The sequence below is a fragment of the Parasteatoda tepidariorum genome, chromosome 4 (genome assembly GCF_043381705.1).
Source record: "Parasteatoda tepidariorum isolate YZ-2023 chromosome 4, CAS_Ptep_4.0, whole genome shotgun sequence".
In the NCBI taxonomy this organism is placed as follows: Eukaryota; Metazoa; Arthropoda; class Arachnida; order Araneae; family Theridiidae; genus Parasteatoda; species Parasteatoda tepidariorum.
In genome coordinates this window covers 2524667-2544790 of record NC_092207.1, presented here as the reverse complement: position 1 = coordinate 2544790, position 20124 = coordinate 2524667, and the positions used below count along the sequence as shown (strand labels likewise).

The 20124-nt window shown below is 32.9% G+C and overlaps 1 protein-coding gene and 1 long non-coding RNA gene across 3 annotated transcripts in view; one reads left to right on the top strand and one right to left on the bottom strand.

Moving 5' to 3' along the window:
• Window positions 1-20124, top strand: part of LOC107452909 (uncharacterized) — a 37460-nt gene that overhangs the window by 5043 nt on the left and 12293 nt on the right. The window lies entirely within an intron of this gene.
• On the bottom strand, window positions 8633-19734 carry LOC107452908 (monocarboxylate transporter 12-B). Its single transcript, XM_021148050.3, has 5 exons — window positions 19582-19734; window positions 17527-17736; window positions 14983-15126; window positions 11188-12210; window positions 8633-8852 (listed from the first exon to the last, which is right to left on the bottom strand). The coding sequence occupies exons 2-5, from the start codon at window positions 17717-17719 to the stop codon at window positions 8728-8730; spliced, it is 1485 nt and encodes a 494-aa protein (XP_021003709.2). The 5' UTR covers window positions 17720-17736; window positions 19582-19734; the 3' UTR covers window positions 8633-8727.

Sequence of the window (20124 nt, the reverse complement as noted above, 5' to 3'; positions counted from 1 at the left end):
CGACCGCTATAAAGATGTTTTGTCCCTGGAAGTCCCTAAATGGGATATGAATCCTTTTGTGAATATTGAGACAACGGAGGTTCAGATTCAGGAGGAATCGGTCGAACTTTCAAGCAATGAAACTTTGAAATGGTGATCATCTCTCTGAATTTTGGCTCCAAGGTAACACCACTCACCTGGACTATAAACTGTTCTCAAAAAGTTTAAGTTGCCTTCCCTTCCTCCTACCTTGTCAAACAAAGATTCAGTGCTGTGACGGATCTAGTCACAAAAAGATTTGCGTCTTTATCTAACTAAAAATATTGAACCGAATGTTAAGAAACTAGCTCTGAACCATCAAGCACAATCATTCCACTAACATGGCTATTTGATTGTTTCGTTGATAATAATTTTTAGAGTAAAAAAATTATTTTTGTGTGTTTTTTTATTATCTAATTAAGAATAAATTACTCTTTTCAACTATAGACTTCTTTGTTGTATTCTTTTCAATACTGTATTTATTTTGATTACAACAAATAGAATGCGATTATCTGCCGGAAGAAAAATACCGAGTTAACGTGCACATTATTTTTTTTAAAAGAATGAAGCAAATTTTACTCCTAAAAAATTGCTTAAAAATGGTTAAATTTTTTTTGCTCCTTAGGGGGGCGGCAACGTTAAAAAGGTTGAGAATCTATGGTCTAGTTCATTTGCTTCTCGCAGCATATGGTAGCACATAACTAGTTTTGAACATTTTTCTGTTCCTAATCTATTAGAGTTTTGAATGAATTAGTCCAAAGCTGGAAAACATCCGTTCTATTGAAGCAGAACTGGCAGGGCATGATAAAAGTTGTATGGCTAATTCTACAAATTCAGAAGCTGGACCAGACTTATAAATTTCTTAATAATAATATCATTGCAGATTTTCAATAACACATGAAAATGAATACACAATATTACAAAAGATGTGAGTTTTCAAAAGTACAAGATTTTGGTTACTATTCAAAATATAAGTGTTTCTTCAAAATTTAAAATTTATTTTTTCTAGAACATATTTAGAAACACTATCCTTTATAAAAAATATATAAATTTTATGCAATAATTAAATTTCACATATGAATATAGGATTTTGACAGTGAGGTCTTTGACGTGACGGTTTAAACCGTCAAAAACCTGCCAATCCTGAAAATAAGTAAAAGGTGGAAGGGTTAGCAGCTAGGACGTAGTTTGAATTTTCTGTTTATGACTGAATTTTCACAGAAAAAGTGGGATATTTATATTTATATTTATATAAGTGGGATATTTATATATAAAAAGGCATAAATTCGAGAGACAAAAGCGAAAATCCTCTAAAAAGTGGAAAAATCTCATCCCTGATTATAAAGGTCAACCAGTTTTATCCCAAGGAAATGATTTTTAGGGAAACTTCAGAGGGAGGAATGAGGACTTCAATACTTTTGCTCTGTGGAAAATTAAATTCCCCAAAATATTTTAACTTGTTCAAAAAAAAAAAAAAAAAAAAAAATAAAAAAAAAAAAAAAAAAAAAAAAAAAAAAAAAANAAAAAAAAAAAAAAAAAAAAAAAAAAAAAAAAAAAAAAAAAAAAAAAAAGCGGAAATCCTCGGAAGAATCACATCCTTGGTATTGCCACAATATTCATTGCATGTTTTAGACAATTTTAGAAATCTCCTATTCCTTATTAAAGTTTTCCCAGAGTTTGTTTTGATTTCATACTGACGACGACTTTTAGTTTCACCCACTACAGTAGCTGGTTCCCATAGTTTGGATTTGACATTTTGAACAATAACTTTATCTCCCTGTTTAAGTTCTTTTAAAATTTTACTAGATTTATCATAATAGTGTTTCTGCTTCTGTTGCCTCCTTAACAATTCTATGTCAATATCTTTAAAAAGTTTAGGATTAAGAAGTTTACTAGTAACGGGCAATTTAGTTCTCAGTCGTCTGTTAAACAATAGCTGAGCAGGGGATAAGCCTAATCCAGAAATAGGTATATTACAGTATTCTAATAAGCTCACTGAAGGTCTACGATTATCTTCAAAAGCTTTTTTAAAGATAGACTTATATACAGGGTTGGGGTTTTAGACGTCCTAAACTGGTTTTGGACAGGACACGTGGGTTTTACTGTCTTGTATTGCAATATAATATATGAACGAGTTTTAAAATTATTATAGGTTATAGGTTAAAATTAAAGAAGGGTCATATATATACAGTGTGTGAGCGACAATTATTCCACTTTAAAGAAGCTCATGAAGCTTTGAGAAACAAGTTTTTTAATTTCAAGTTTCTAAGACTAATAGATTTCGCGCAGCAAAACAAGGTGTTGAGCGCCCCAAAAAGTTGCTCTGTCGTGGCTGAAAATTAAGCAGAATTGAGAGAAGAGTACAGAACAAGAGATTTGAAAAAGAATAAAAAGCACAGTTTATTTACAATATTGTTGCAAAGAGCTTTCCTTTATATTAGGGGTTTCCAACTTACATGATGACGGGGTCCGCAATTAAAAGCACCAGTCAAATGGTGGGCCGCAACTTTATAAAAATTATATATAGGACTCTTTTATGTTTGAAGGAACATTAAATATTACTGTCAGATTTGACTTATTAGGAATTATAGCAACAAAAAAAAAAAAAAACTTCTCCAGCATCTGAAATTTTTTTTTCTTTTCCGCTCAGGCCATATTCAATTCAAAGTATTTAAATAAAACATGATATTCATTACCTCCTTTATGCGTTTTAAAATTTACAAATGCAAAAAATTTTGTTCAAAATGAATGGTTTCAAAAAGTTAAATCGGAGAATTACTTTAAGAAAATTTATGATACTCACATGCTAAATTATACTTACAAAATACAAAAAAAAAACTAAATAAAAAAGGGCAACACTCACGATTATTTTTGCATTTAGATAAATATTTTCTTGGATGCAAAACCCGAGAAATAAATTTTTTTGTACCGTTGGTATGTTAAATTCCACAGAAACGAAGAAATTAGGGGTTTTTTTTAACGAAAAAAAAGTATTTTAAACCCATATAGATATGCACTTTATAAAATTATGCAAGCTCAAACAAACGAATAGTTATATTTAAAAAAAATAATACTTCGGATTTTTATCGAAAAATTATTTTGTCTTAAATAATATAAAATATCTATCAATATTCAAGTGCTAGTATGACTTCAAGCAACATTTCATACTCAAACTAATTACCAAGTTTTAAATTAATAGATTTATTAGAAGTTCTTGTAAAAAACTAATAGAAAAACTCGTTTAAAAACAACATTTTTCTCGATTAAAAAAACTTGAGCTTACAGACGTTTGAAGAATGTGTGTGTTATTTTCTGTTTTAAGAGAGTGGGCTTCAATATTAATACTTAAAACAGAAACATACATTTTCTTCTTAAAAAAATTGGAAATTTGTTTGGAAAAATCCTCCAGACAACTAAACCCTTAGATTTATGAAAAATGAATCAGATACAGTCATTTAAATGTAAATAAATTTAGAATATATTGAAAGTTTCACGTAATCAATGAAATAAACCAAGTAAAGAAAATCTATAAATTATTTTCTCAAACAAAAAGGGGGCGAAAACATTGATTAACAATTTTAAGAAAATATGAGATCATGATATGATTTCACTACCATTGGGGGTACATTTTTACAACCATTTTGAATTGAGCCGCGATGGCACACGGGATACAGCTTTCGCCTTCCAATGCGGCGAACCGGGTTCGAATTCCGCATCCGTCTTGCACCGACCACAGTGCTTACGTGAAATATCCTCAGTGGTTGACGGATCATGGGTTAGAGTGCTCTTGCCGTCAGGCTAACCGTGGAAGGTTCCCGTAGTCTTCTTCTCCATGTAACGCAAAAAGTCCTCCACGAAGGCAAATTTCTCCCATTTCTCGATCCAGAGTTCCCTTGTCTTCTGGATTGGGTTCAAAATTACAAGGCTACGGAGTCGAACATTAGTAATAGTAAACCCATAAAATTGGATCGGCTGTTCAACGACGGTTATAAAATAAAAAATAAAATTTTGAATTGTGGCATGGATAGCCTGGTTGGTAGGGCTCTGGGCCTGCGTCCAAGAGGTCATGGGTTCGATATCAGCCGGCCGGCCCCTGTAGTAAATGGTGACGTAAAATCTGTCGGGTCACAAAGACCTCTATGCTCCCATAGCAAATCATGCCTTTGGGAATACTGATCCAGGAGTCTTCTGGATTGATTCAAAATTACAAAGCTACGGAGTTGAACATTAGCAGTCATAAACCCAAAATTGGGCCGACTGTTCAACGACGGTTATAAAGTAATGTAAAATAAAATTGTTTTGAATTGTGTTGTGGTGGCTCAGTGGATAGAGCCTTCCAATCAGGTGAACCGGGTTCAAATCCCAGCAATGGCTAGTAGATAAAAATTCCGGCTTGTACCAAGCACGACAGTGATGACGTAAAATTTCCTCAGAGTGGTAGACGAATTATGGGTTAGTGTACCCTTGCCGCCTAACTAACAATAGGCGGACTTCGTGGTTTTCCTCTCAGTGTAAAGCAACGGGTTAGTTCTATCAAAAAGTCCGCCACGAAGGGAAATTTCTCTCAATACTTGATCCATGAGTATCCTTGTCTTCTGGATTGGGCTAAAAATCACAAGGCTACGGAGATGATCATCAGTAGTCGTAAACCCTAAATTGTGTCGGCTGTTCGATGGTTATGAAATAAAATAAAAATCATTTTGAATTTAATTTGTTAACCAGAAATACGTTTAAACTGCAAGATATTGAAGATAAGTTCGAAGTTATTCTTTACACTCGAGAAAATGATGAAACAACGTGCTTATATCCCTTCAAATCCTTCTTCAAATTCAAAACTCTCGCTCGTGTTTAATTAAAATGTAAAACAGTTAAAAATTAACAGTTAATAAATACTGTGATTAATTTATAATTAAGTGTATTTGTAAAGTTTAATTTTGAAATTTTTAATTTCTTAGTATAGATATGCCGGTTTATAGAATCAAATTTGACCGGTGCAATTTTACGAAGTGGTGCACAGTTGCTTGAATCGAAAAAATGCTGATCGAAATTCAGAATTATCCAAATTTATTTTCCTTGTTCATAACTACTTTTTGATGACCAGAGAAAAATTTAATCACAACAAAATTTGTGTTCGATTATTCACATTTAAATAATTTGCTGACTTTATATTTTATTGCTCATGTGAGAGAAGGAAAAAAACCTACGTAAACAGTTTTGAAAATTTTGACAGCATAATTAATTTTTGAGAAATATATTTACTTTATTAAAATGTTGTGTTTGTAAGTAGAATAAATAAAAAATGTATTTCATTTTCAGCTATCGACTTTTTTTTAAAACATGCATTTTAATTTCTGATTTTTTTAGAAATGTCGTAAAATTTAAAAATATTAAAAGCATATAACAATTTTAAAACTGTATGGTTCTTGTAAAGAAACGTTTATACAATGAAAAACAAAAACATTAGATTAAAACGAAACAATATTTGAATCAAGAATATTAAGAATCAATAGGTAAAAATATTCTGCTCGCATTTGACTTGAAAACATCTTTTGCGTCGGTAAACTTTGTTTCAAACAACCAACAGAGAGCGTATAGTGTTCTGAATCGAAAAACAGATGGTCAAATGCTAAAGAAAAAAAAAAACAGTCATTGAAATAATAGTTTTTTCGACGTAAGTTCTGAGCTGATATTAGATTTTTTTTATCATTGTTAACTAAGGGTAAAAACAGACATTTTTTTGTAAAATGTAATAATTTAATTCCTTTTTGACAATAGTGTTAAGATATTGTGTTGAACGAATGCTAAATGATAGTAAAATACATGAAAATTACATTTACTTGAAAATTAAATTACATGAAAAATATATTTTTTAAAAACATGTATTTCATTTTCTGAATTTTTAGAAACTTTGTTGAATACAAAAGTGTTGGCTACCTTACCTTTGGCAGCTACCAAAGTTTCATGGTTCTTGAAAAGAAAAGTAAATACAATGAAAAATAAAAACAATTACCTGTGACTATTATCGTAAAAAGATATTAAAAATTGAAACGTTTCTATTTTAATGACCTAAGTTTTGTTTACCGCTATGTGATTGGTTCTGGTTTATTTTTATATACATATACATTTTATTTTCAAGTCGACAAATATTAGGGGACCCCCCCCCCCCCCNGGCCCCCCCCCCCCCCGATTGTAAACTACTACTAAACTTACTTAAACATATTAACTTTTGACACTTATTATTATGAAAGTTTTTGTGCGTTTACATGAACAGCATTTGATTACTGAACAAATCGAATTCAAAGTTTGCATCTGAAAGACTGAGTTTTGCTCTGTAATTAAGTGACATTTTATTTCATTCTGAAATTACTGTAATATGTTTTCATAAGCTTGATTCCATACCTTAAACATTTTAATTTTCAATTGGGTACTTACATCGAATATCTGAATGTTAATGAATAAAAAACAACATCAAAATAACAGTGAGTCACAGCAGAATTTTGATCTACTTTATTGGGCCGAAAATTTAAACTACTTGCATATGATTTTATGTACTGTCTGACTAATGAGCAATCAGAATCTCTATACATCGACTTCTCTGATGGGCCAATCTGAATCTGTATTTCTACTGCTATTTGGCCGGACTAAATATATAGTATATATCTACTGCTGGTTTACCAGTTTGAAAAGAGTCTAAATCTATGCATCTGCTGCTGTTTTACCATTCTACATCTGTACATCTACTGCTGTTCGACCAGTCTGACTTCATTATTCCATTTTTTTATTTGTTTAGTTACATTTATTCTTTTTTATAACGATTTTCATGTTTATGTATATGTATTTTTTTTCTATCTTTATATTTTTTACTTCGCTGGAAAAAGGGGACATTACGAAGACAATTTGAGTTTTTTCGTTTTTTTGTTCGGTGTTTTATTTTTTTATTTTCGGGGAGTGGCTTTTGTGCTCATAAACAACGCCAGTATTTTTAAGTAACTCGATGTTAAGTTGGCGAGCGTTAGCGAGCAATGGGCGCAGCCCACTAGTTAAAAATAATATTAATGAAATATCCAAAATATTACTTACAGCTTTCCACAAATGTTACAAAAGATCTTTTCCATTTTCAAAAAAAATTTTTTTTGACGAAATATGAATTAAACGTAAAATTTTGTAAGAGCGAATTTGAATTGATGCTAAAATTATTTTTGGAGATTGAAAAGAATCTTACATTGTTCACTTCTTTACCACTATTTTTCATTGTTTAACTTTTTTGTGAATTTCCCTGGGGGAATATTTTGGATTGTTGCTAAAAAACCAACAAATGCTTCAACAATGCCCCGCTTTTTCTAAATTTGTATTTAAAAGTTTTACAGAACATCTCAAATAATACAAGAATAAGAAATTATTTAAACAGATTTCCTCCTTTATAATACTTAGAGTTTCTATACAAAACATTTCTTTACATTTTTGCAGTTAATTTTATAATTATTTAATACAAAGGTGCTCTGACAGTAAAAAAAGTCACCCATAAGGGTAACTTTTTTACAGGCAGAAATGTGAGGATGGCAGTCTCAAATTTCTTGTATAGAAGACTTTTAAAAGAATGGAGTATTAAAAGAAGAATAAACAAATAAAAACGATATTGGAGAGACATATATTTAATAAAAATGTAAATGAATAGATTAATTTCTTTATGTAAATGCATGCAGAAATTATTCCTTGATAAAAGATTTCTGTCTGCCAAGAAAATACATTTGATTTTTTTAATAGAAAAAAATGGATTAAATTTGTTTCAAAATCATATTGTTTTGTTTAAAAATTCACTAAATAAGAAATTTAATTGTTTGTTACAAATAATATTAGTAACTGATGAAAGGCTTTACTATTCTTAATGATCAATGAGCAGCTATCTGGATGCCATGAGTTGTTGTCTCCCCCCCCCTTGCTTGCTGCCTCCCCCACACTTTTGAGTTGTTCGGATTTACATTCTGTAAAGGAGAGTTGTTCGGATTGAGTTGTTCGGATTTACATTCTATGTCTCGAATGAATTTTACATAGAATATGCATAATAGTTATTTGTAATCATGACGGAATATACTAATTTGGTCCTAAAACGCACTTTTTCTGAGTTAAGGTTCGAAGTTTGGTTACTTTCATATTATTTTAAAGTTTCACACTTATTTTCTAATATTTTGAGAACTTCATTGAATAAAATTAACTCTTTTTCAGAAGTCGGCCGAAAGACAAAATTACAAGGAGATTTTTGAATGAATAATTTTCATATATCATTTTATTATTTATGAAAGAAAATTGAATAGTAGGTATAAATATTTATGGTTTTTTAAAACCTAAATCTAGTTTTTCTTGTAATTTGTTTTATAAAAAATGCTTTAAGGCTACAGTGGACTCTTAACAAGTTTTTCCTAAAAAATAATGTCACATTGCTGTAACTTGCAGAGATTGTTTATATTTAGAACTTAGAGAACATAGATTTTGATACATGTTGTTGTGTTGTGCCTTATCCTCCAAATGTCTGACGAAGTTAGTCCATCAGACCGTTGACCCTAAGGAAATCGAGGACCAGATGAGAAAAAGAATAAGAGATTTGAAAAATTATCTAAAAAAAAAAAAACAAGAATTTATTTACAATATTGTTACAAAGTGCTTTCCTTCACATGCGACACTTCGTGTGCAAAATTGAGTTTCTTTATACCATCAGGATGGTTTTCTGTTCCGTGCAATGCAGGGAATCACAAGCCAGAAATTCATGCAAATAAATGATAAGATTCCAATGCCATAGAAGATAAAGTCATAGGAGCCAAAACCTTCTCTGAAGAAACCTATGGTAAAATTTGTTATTAATGCATTAATATCATGTAATATTACATAGACGTTCAAGTGTCATCGCTTAGACTGCGAGTAATCAACTTTGATTGCAGCAATGAAATTTATCCTCACCACAAAATTTGAAAGCTACCCATCGTTTGTGGTTGCCCCCTTTTAAGCTGCTTTCACACAAGTTTTTCATTCCTGAATTAAATAGATACCCCACAAAAACAAATTAAAATAAATGTTATATAACACAAGAATAAATTGAAAGATACGTCTTTCTGTAAGGTTCAACACAACCACGGAACTAGCTGCTTCGTCGTCCCTCAATGAAATAGATATCCCACAAAAACAAATTGATAATTTGTAAGCTACGAATCGTTTGTGGTTGCCCCCTTTTACATGGTGGACGCTAGAGGACGAGAGCTTGAACGGCGAAAGGACCAGCGGTAGGGAGTCAGTAGAGTCCATGGAGCTAGGAGTTACTCCTAGCTCCATGGCAGAGTCAGTCAGGTCAGTAGAGAGGGAGATAAGGAATGATAGATTTATGGGGAATTAGAATGCAGAACACCTTATCTTAACAATTCGTTCTTGTGGAATATAACATTTCTTTCAATTTGTTTTTGTGAGATCTCTATTTCATTGAGGAACGAAAAAGCTGTTAGTTTTCAGGCTAATTCTTCGTAAATCCATCAATCCTTATTTTCCCTCTTACGCAACCATAGTATGCTTACCATGCACCCTTAATAGTTTTAAACTAATGGAAGAATACATACGAATATAAATGTTATTGCTCGATGGTTGGTCGATTGGAATCCCGCATCCGGCTAGCACCGACCACAGTGCTGACATAAAATATCTTCAGTGGTAAACTGATTATGGGTTAGAGTCCCCTTCCCGCCAGGCTAAACGTGGGAAGTTTTTGTGGTTTTTGCTCTTCATGTAGCACAAATGCTGGTTAGTTCCATCGAAAACTCCTCCAAGAAGACATATTTGTCACACTACTTGATCCAAGAGTGTCCTTGTCTTCTGGATAGGGTTCACAATTACAAGGCTACGGAGTTGAACATTAATAGTCTTTAACCCAAAAGATTGGATCGGCTGTTCAACGACGGTTAAAACAAATGAATGAGGTGACCCAGGTCGAATTTCAGCTGTGTTTTTGATTGGTACGTTTTTTGCACCCGGCTCCCACTGACCATTGTGCTGACGTCAGTGGTAGTCGAATCATGGGTTAGAATCCACATGCCTTCAGGCTAACAATGGGGATCCTCGTGGTTTTCCTCTCCATGGAACACAAATACGAGTTATTTCCATCAATAAGCTCCCCACGAAAGCTAGTGTATCCCAACGTTTGGTTCAGATCTTTTCTTGTCTTCTGGTCTGGGTTCAAAATTACAAGGCAGCGGAATTCATAATCGGAGTCAGGGTGCGTAGCCAAATCTTTGAATCAAAAATAAGCACTTTTTAAAAACTTTTCAAGCACTTTACAAAAATTTTCAAGCACTCAAAAAACTCATATTCAATCAGTGATATCATTGATAAACAAAAACTTTTTATAAACAGTTTTAGCGTTAAAAAAAACCCAAAAAGAAACAGACGTAAATCGAAACAATCAGTACTTTCCCGCATCATCGAGTGAATTCAACTTGACCCTGAACTCAGAACAAAAGTACCCTTACCCCCTACGTCAAAATAGTGTTAGAAATAAAATAAAATAAACAATAATAAAATTAAAATAAATTAAAAAGAAAAACATTTCATAAGGATCTGATATTCTCCATCCGAATTGGAGCACTCGGGTTTCGGTTTCAAGCGTGCGTGCATGCGCAAGTCATAACGTGGGTACGACATGAAGTCCGCGTGAATGATTCCGTAGCAAACACCCCATTTTTCGTGAAATGCATGGGATCCACCAGATATCACTGAAGGAAGAAAAAAAATTATTCGGGAAAAAAAGCACTTTTTAAAAACGCCAGCTGAAAAATTGACCTTTAAAAGCTTTTAAAAACGAAATCCCCAAAAAAGTACCTTTAAGTACTTTTTACAAACGCTACGCAGCCTGGGAGTTTATAATCTGGGTTGGGTTCAAAATTTCATTAATAGTCATAAACTCAGAATTGGGTTGGCTGTTTCATGCGGTTATAAAATAAAAAGGGTGTTTGCTTCAAGATATTTTACCTTAGTCTTACATCATACTTAAATTCGCTTTACAATGAAAGCATTTTAATTACAAGTTAACTCAATGTAATTTAATAGTTCAAAAAACAGCAAGTTAAATAAGATTATTTAAAATAAAAAATAGTAAGTAGCACACTAAAATAGTAATTTGACTGGCTAACTTACCAATTAGAGGAGCCACCGTTAGGCACAGAGGTCCAGATAAAAAGTAGCTCGTTGGTATGGCTATAGTCTGCTTTTCTTCCTCGATGAATTCTGCTATAGTCAAGGGGAATATTAATATGAATCCTGCTTCTGACAATCCGTAGAGGGCAGCCATTGTGACCAGCATAGTGAAACTGGATGACCACGGAATGACCATCGTCGTTACCCCTTGGAAAAAGAAGCACGCCGCTGCAAAGTGGGACCTAGTCATGTAGCCTGCGTCTGTCACCCAGCCTAGGCATAAGCGTCCGATAAGATCACCCACAGACAGTGACATGATTATGAATTTTTCGTTCGCCTCTCCTACATTAATGTCTTTGGCGAAATCCACAAGAACTGTAATCATGCAGACGAAAGTAGAACTGTATATTGCGTTTGTCAGGGCAATGAGAATGAATGTTGGATCGAATATGATCCCAAAAGGGGAAGAATTTGGACGAGAGGTCTTAAAATTGTTTTCTTTTCTTGGCGTAGAGGCTAAATATTCATAGCTCCTGGAATAAGTGTCTTCTTTGATCAGTGTTTTATTCACAGATTCAGTGGATACGGCATTTGAGATTCCATAAAACCTCTGTGGGAGGGGATTCTTGAATTTAGTTTGATCTTCGATGTCTTTCCGCTTTTCGTTCTTTTTAGTCGACTCACGACAAAGGTTCGGTTTATGAACAGTTATGGATAGTGGAGGGTCTTCGACGGTATACAACTTGACTTTCTTACCGTTTGTGATACTTTGTTTCTCATCGCTGTTATCAGGTCTTCTCAGAAGCAGGGCAACTGGAAGGCAGTTGAGTACAAAACCAGAGAGGAAGAGAAATGTTTGGGAAAGTCCATAATTGTTGATAAGATATTCCACAACAGGTGGAAGTACAAAAGATCCCACACATGCTCCTGAAAATGAAATACCTGAGGCTGTGGCTCTTTTTTCACTGAAATGTTGATTAATAGCAATGGGTAATAAAATACTTCCTAAACCAAAACCAAGTCCTGAAAATAAACAATTGAAATAAGGAAAAATTATTTAGGCCAAGAGTTTTGAACCTATAGTTTCCTACTCAAAATTTTGTAAAATGAATTGAAACGAAATTTTTTGTCATGCAAAATTGCATCTTTTATTTGAATTTATTCCTAAATTTAGATTTCTGCAGTAAAAGTTAAAGGAAGGGAGTTGTTGAGACCTTCTTATAGTTTGTCTACTGTAAGAACTACCCAGCCACAAAGTCTGAGGCCCTCTGCTGCTATGGAAACAAGAATAGTGCATTTCGGGGAGGGTAGCTTCGCTTCCCTCTAGGGCTAATACAATAGACCGAATTAAAAAAACTTCCTTTTTTTTTCATCTACCCCACATCCATACTTGAAAAAGTTATACCTCGTTACCATAGTCGCCGCCATTGGTCCAGACGAATGGTTAGGGGAGTTCTTACTTTAGACAAACTATACGTGAGAATGGGAGAGGTTTAGTCAAGAGAAGGGGAGTCTAAGATAGGCAAAATATATGTTAGCGTAATATTTGAACTGTCCTAAAGGATATTGCAATACTAATTATATGATATGATGATTTGATGAAAACACAATATGACGAAATAATATGATGAACTTTGATAAATTATATGATGAAAATACAATAAAAAGAGATACTGCTTTTTAGACCCACTGGAAAAAGAAAGCGGGGGAGACCGCGGTTGAGATGGGCTGACTCAGTAGAGCCTGATTTTCTCGCAATTAATGAAAAGAATTGGAGATGAAAGATAAATCGAAAGTCGTCTTGGCGAAATCTTCAGAGGAAGGCATTGGCTCACTTTGGGCTGTCTGGGCAACTATGATGATGGTGGTAATTATATGAAAAGACTATTTTATTGCTCCACCATTTTTTTTGATGCATTAAATATAATAATTTACCAATTGTCTTGAATTTTAAAAAAATATTTAAAGAAAGCAATCATTCATGTCAGTTCTACACGCAGAGAAAATTAGCCAATTCGTGTTAACAGGTTTTTTTAGGATGCATAAGCTCATGGGATTCCCTTTCAGCGCTTTTTTATTTAAATTTTTCAATGGAATTCGTTCGACACTTATGTCAATCTTATTTTCACGTCGAGAACAGCTTTTTCAAATAATCAAAAAATGAATGTTTATCTAATTTAATTTTTGTAAACAAAATAATTCGTACTCAACAAATATTTCAGTGTAAAATTATAAGAATATTTTAATTTGGTATTATTATTTTAAATTTTACAATGTATGTTAAAATATTTGAAGTTTTCGTTTCGCTTTTTCAAATAAGAAAGAAAATTTTAGCTGGATTTTTCTTTGTGATTTTTCCAGTTAAATATGACGAGATTTAATGTTTATAAACATATTTCTATTCGCCTCCCGTTCCCCCCATGCTAGCCTTTCATTCATCTTGCCTGTTTTTTCTTGAAAATCGATATTTCGAAAAACAAACAACGATCATTTTGTTAATAAATTATAAACAATATACGATAATAATACATTTAACCAGAACATTTTTTGGCTAATCATCACGAAATGAAGGAATAACTACCTTAATTTTAAAAAATACCAACTTTACTTAAAAAATTTAGAGTTAGGATTACGTGACACACTATACGAAACAAAGGAGAAGTATTTTACATTATATAACGATTACTTTAAATCGCAAAACATATCTAAATCCGGAACGTTTTTTTTAAATCTTTAATGAGTTTATATTTTTTAAGACATATTTTTCAATTTTTTAATATTTCTAGAAATTTTGATATAGTAGTTTTATTTGGCAACTTCTTATGAATCTTTTTCTTATATTTAAATATTCTTTTTCCTTATGGTAGCAAGTGGCTTAACATAAGCCTAAATAAAGCGGCTTAAAAATGGAGATCTTTAGAGAGATAAATTTTTCTACAAAAGTATTTATCATAAAAAATAATTAAAAGGCTCTTTAATAACTTTCGAAAATAATGAAGTTTTAGCGTAAAGTTAAGTGAAATAGTCGATTTCAGGCATGTCAAATTTGATCTCTGTAGATGTATTTATTTAGTACTTTTTCTTTTTTTAACTAAAAGTTTAATAGTTGATAATTATCAAACTAAGAATCAAGTGTTAAATTTTGTTCCAATGTACAGTGCTAAAAAAATAAACAGACCACCCTGAATAACTTTTGATCCGGATCTTCGCGCTCTAAGACTCAATCTAAATGGTTGGAATGGATGATTTCAAATATGCTACTTACTTCGTGCAGACGATATTTTAAGTTGTGAAATTGGACACAAAAATTAGAATAAACAAACCTTTTCTTCGACCTTTAACAAACAAACCTTTTCTTTCTAATAAGACTTCTGACCCCCAAAATATAGGGCGAAACCTGCGTATAGTTTGGTCAGGAGAGTAGCCCAAAATAATACTTATAATATCGTCTGCTCTAATTAACTACCATATTTGAGATCACTCCTTGCGAGTCCTAGAACGTGAAAATTTGATCATTAGATCAAAAGTTATTAAGGTAAGTCCGTTTTTCATTTTGCGCACAGTACTCTTTGTGTACACTTTTCTACGCAACTTTGTAATTTTAAGTTATAATCATTGCGTAGTTAAACAAAATTTTCAGAACAAGAAATTGATATATTTTCAGATTCTTACAAAATTATTGTGGCCTTTCAAAAATTGAAAATATTAACTAAAAAATGCTTTGACTAAAGTACGCAAGGCTGCCTTAATGCAACGAGTTGTTGCGTAAAGCCATTTTAAAAGGTTATTACCTACCAAATATTACTCCCCACAGCACTGTAATGAGTTTAATACTCTCAGCCAAATAGCAACACCCGATTCCAATTGCAGCTATAATGCTGCCAATCGACGTGACAAGACGAACGCCAAATCGATGTCCTAGATAGCCAACAAGAGGACCTAAAAAGAACATTTTTAAATCATCGAAAGATATTTACGTTAGATGTTTACTATTAGAGGAGATAAGATGGAACTAACCAATGAATGACTAAATAATAACTGTCTAATAAAAAAAATTAAAGAAAAATAGAGATAGGTACGTATTAATTGTTGCGTTTTGTAATATATATATACAGATGTACACCATGTATTCACAGAAATATATATCTTTGTGGGTCACTATTGGCACTAATAGATTTTGGTGATCAAAATTTAATAAAAAAGCTTTTTTTCGAAGAATTTTGAATGACCTTTGACCTACAATGCAAATTGTTCACTGAAAGTATGTATGTCTTATACTGAACGTAGCAGAATATAAAGTAACCGTCAGTGACGCGATTCACTCGTTTCACAAAAAGTCTTGTCACTTGAAACTGATGGATATTTATCAAAAATTTTAGAGGATCTTCAATTCTGCTCCCCCCCCCCTAAATTTCGAGAAATTTTTTTTTTTTGTAAATATAATTATACAAAGAACGTATCCTGAAAATTTCAACAAAATCAAAAATATAAAGTATCCAAACCTGTCTGATTCGCCTGATTTTATTTTAAAATAATTGGCTCTTAAATATATAACAGTAAGTATATTTTAATATCTTTAAGGTGTATGGGAAACGGCTATAAAACATTCATGTTATGGTGATTTTACGTTAGAGTAATAATAATATTTTGATGATCATATTATTTTGATGATATCATTACATTCTGCGTGCATGTATCGTCATTATAGCCAAGATTCATATGATCATGTTATTTTGATGATATCATTACATTCCACGTGCAAGTATCCTCATTATAGCCAAGACTCATAATAAATGGTTTATGAATTTTGTCACAATGTGTGATATTCTTTCAATTATTTAACCATATATTTATATTAATAAACTAATTTATTTTCCTTGAAGAATCTTAAACGCAACTATGGAAGCTTTACGAACTTATTGAATTAGAATCAATGGTTAATTAATTTTTTTATTCTCCATATATGGCGCAGAAAAATTAAGCTTTGAAGAATGATTTTAATCAGTTTTTAGCATAGATTAATATTCGTAACCAGGTGTTATTTGTAAATTAAGTTATTGATTCTGCATTGATTTGATTAAATATTAATAATTGAAATTTTGTATCGCATGTATTGTAGTGGCAAATATTTTACCACCAACCAAAGTTCATTACTGATGCAAAAAGCGTGATGTAATATTAGATGGAGGAGTTTTATCTTTGCATTATTCATCAAGAAAATTTGCGTACAAAGTGTTTTTTTTTTAAACATTGAAACCATTAAAGATGCAGCTGCAAAGACGGTTGACTTCATTCATTCCAAAAATGACATACGCCCGCGTTTTTCTGAATTGATTAGTTATTGTGACGCTTTAGTATAAGAAGATTCTTATGTTAGAGTCTCCTCGTTCAGCACCGGTTATAATTCCGGCGTAATTTTATTTCCGAATCGATTTGTACCAGTTTGTCTGAGTGCCATTGATCACGAAATTGTGAATCCTTAACCTCCATGACCCCAACTGTCTTACTTTTAAGTCGTGGTGGCTCAGGGGATAGAGTATTTGCCTTCCAATGAGGTGAACCATATTCGAATCCCAGCGATGGCTGATCGATACCAATTTCTTCCCCGGCTCGCTCCGTCAACAGTGCTGACTCAAAATATCCTCAGTGACATACGGATCATGAGTTAGAGTCCCTTTGCCATCAGTCTAACCATGGGAGGTTTTCATGGTTCTCCTCTCCATGTGACGCAAATGCGGGTTACTTTCATTAAGAAGTTCTCCACGAAGGCAAATTTCTGTCAATACTTGATCCAAGAGTTCCTTTGTCTTCTGGATAGGTTTCAAAATCGCAAGGCTACGGAGATGAACATTAGTAGTCGTAAACCCGAAAGATTGGGTCAGTTGTTCAACGACGGTTATAAAATATAAAGTATTTAAATGTGAGTCGTGATGACTCAGGGGATAGAGCACTCACCTTCCAATGAGGTGAACCGGGTTCGAATCTCAGCGACATCTGGTAGATACGAATTCCGCCCTCTTCTCGCACCGATCACAATGCAGACTTAAAATATCTTCAGTGGTAAATGGATCATGGGTTAAAGTCCCCTTGCTGTCAGGCTAAACATGGGAGGATCTCGTGGTCTCCCTTTCCATGTAACGCAAATGCGGGTTAGTTCCATCTCTACGAAGACAAATTACCCCATAATACTTGATCTAGGAGTTCCCTTGTCTGCTGGATTGGGTTCAAAATTGCAAGTGAACGGAGTTGAACATTAGTAGCCGTAAATCCAAAAGATTGGATCTTCTACGATTATTAACGACGGTTATAAATTAAAATTTACTTGCCATTTTGACTTACCTGCTGTGTTCCGGACGGCTTGTGAGAGCGTATAGGGAACAGACGCTTCCTCCCTTGTGATGTTAAACCTTGGTACTGAGGCGACGAAGAGGACACCTGAAAGCCTCGCCATTCCAAACATCATCATATTGATGAAACAACATCCTAGGGCGATGATCCAACTTTGGAAGCTATCTCTACCTCTTCGTTTCATTTTTCTGCTCTAATCTCCTGTTATTAAAAATAGCCTACTTTTATAGAAATGTTGTAGCATTTTCTTTTAAAATTGGTCTTGAGCAGCAGACCCATTTCTGTGCTATCTTAATTTAACACTTTGCATTTTGAACTCAACCCGGAAAACAAGGGAAATCCTGGATCAAGCAATGGGACAAACTAGCCTTCGTAGAGGACTTTTTGACGGAGCTAATCCATATTTGAGTTACAGAGAGAGAAATAACCATAAAAACGTTCCACGGTTAGCCCGATGGCAAGGAGATTCTAGCCCATGATCCATCTGTCTCCGAGGATATTTTACCTCAGCACTGTGGTCGGTGAGAGCCGGGAACACATTCAACAACCATTGTTGAAATTCGAACTCGGGTCTCCTTATTGGGAGGCGAACGCTCCTACTCTTGAACCACCGCGACTTGTACTACTGGTATTGTACTAATCATTGCTATTTTAATAGTAACCAAATATACTGATATAAGGTATTTATTAAGAGTGTTGTGGTGATGTTTTAAGTCAAGAAAATTATTTGATTGTGGTAAGTTTTGATTATCATGAGTTAGCCGTGAGCATCTTCATGCATAGCCAAATGATACTGAATATAGTTACTCTTAATTTTGACGAGTTAAACTTATTAAAGCACATTTTGCTTAATTTAAGAACGTAAATATTAAAATCAAGCATGGAGGCAAACGAGCCTTCGTGAGGTAACGTTTTGAGGGAACCAACCAGCATTTGCGTTGCATGGAGAGGTAAACCACGAAAACCTTCTACTTAGCCCAATCGAATATAGAATTCTGATATTAGATCTCTCCCTTACTACAGACTAGTACATGTCCCGTTATGATAAATGATTCTTAAAATGCAATCTAGAATTATGTTATTCTAACAATAGTAATAATAAAAAGAATCCTCTTAAACTCTTATTTTAGAAAACAAAATCAAGAGCGTAATAATAACATTACACGTAATTCTAAACTTTTTTTTTTAGGGAAACAAAAATATTTATAGGAAAACAATAACTTTATATCAATTTTATGCCAAATTAAGATGAAAATTAATATCAGGAAACTGGATCCTACCTTGTCATTTTCCAGCCAATAAAAATGTATGAACAACAATGGAAAACTACCACACCATCATTAGATTCTTATATAAAGCAAGATATATATGACATTTATTGTCATATTATATTACATCATGAGGATGTCGACTTTCACCGGTGAATGACAACAATCACATAGTCGTTTAGGTGAATGTCCCAAATATTTGTTACAGCCGACCCGATATTAATTTATTCGTTGATATCAATATATTTATTCGATATTTTAATATCTACTGAAGATAGATTAGGAAAAATATCATGGTTCATAGTACGGGACAAATGTATACCGGGCAGTGGCACTGTACCTAAAAAATAAAAAAAATTGATGTAAGGCATACCGAGCAGTGGCACTTTACTAGTATATATTTCGGACACTTACCAGAACGGCTATGTGATTGTCGCCAACATTCACCGGTGGTTCAATTACTCAGAACAAATGTGCTTACTTTTATTCTAAAGTATTTTAAAAGACCATTCGACATCTGCTGAATTTTAAAAATATTTACATGATTTTCTTTATTTAAAATGCTTAAGATCTAAATAAAATGATAATAATTTTTTTAAAAATTATTAAAGACATAAAAAATTTTTTTCCTCAGAAACCACTTTAAGAGAGTTTTTTTTGTTCTCCGAATCTGCCAAAAATTATTTCTTGCCGCCAATTTTCAAACAATCGCTTAAGTTAATAAATGATTAAGAAAAGTGTCTGAAATAATTGTTATGGAAAAAAAAGAACTTTTTACCTTGAGCCTTATTTTCCACATGTGTTGGATGGGTCCAAATATATTTTTGAAAGCTATTTTCTCTACTAACTTTTGAAGAAGCATTCGCGTTATATGATGAACACTCACAGAAAGAGATTTACAATGAATGCGACGTCAAAGCATTATTTCACCTTTATAGAGTTTCAGATATCAGATAACGGAGACCGGAAAACAAGCGAACACAGGTCAGAGGCTGATTTTTGCTCTCTCATTTAATCACTGCATCATTCAAGAGAGGGAAAACTTATATTATAAAAAAGAATTAAGGGGTGCTTATGTATATATATATACGCATAAGTAAGACGCCACGTGCCTCACATTGAGAATATATATATATATATATTCTCAATGGGGAAAAAAAGGGGAGGGGGGAATAATAAGTAAAAAATAACAAACAACAGTGCTCCTCACACTATTGTATTAATATATTTTGCTTTGGCTTTATTGATACAATATCAGAAAGCACTCTGTTTTGCGGATATAATCGTGTGGGCTGAAGAAAGGATTATATCTTTTTTTTTC

Coding starts and splice junctions, on each gene's coding strand:
- LOC107452908 (XM_021148050.3), bottom strand. CDS start 17,719: ATGAAACGAAGAGGTAGAGATAGCTTCCAAAGTTGGATCATCGCCCTA. Junction 15,127..17,526: donor AGCCGTCCGGAACACAGCAG/GTAAGTCAAAAT, acceptor TGTTCTTTTTAG/GTCCTCTTGTTGGCTATCTA. Junction 8,853..11,187: donor AACGGTGGCTCCTCTAATTG/GTAAGTTAGCCA, acceptor ATTTTACCATAG/GTTTCTTCAGAGAAGGTTTT.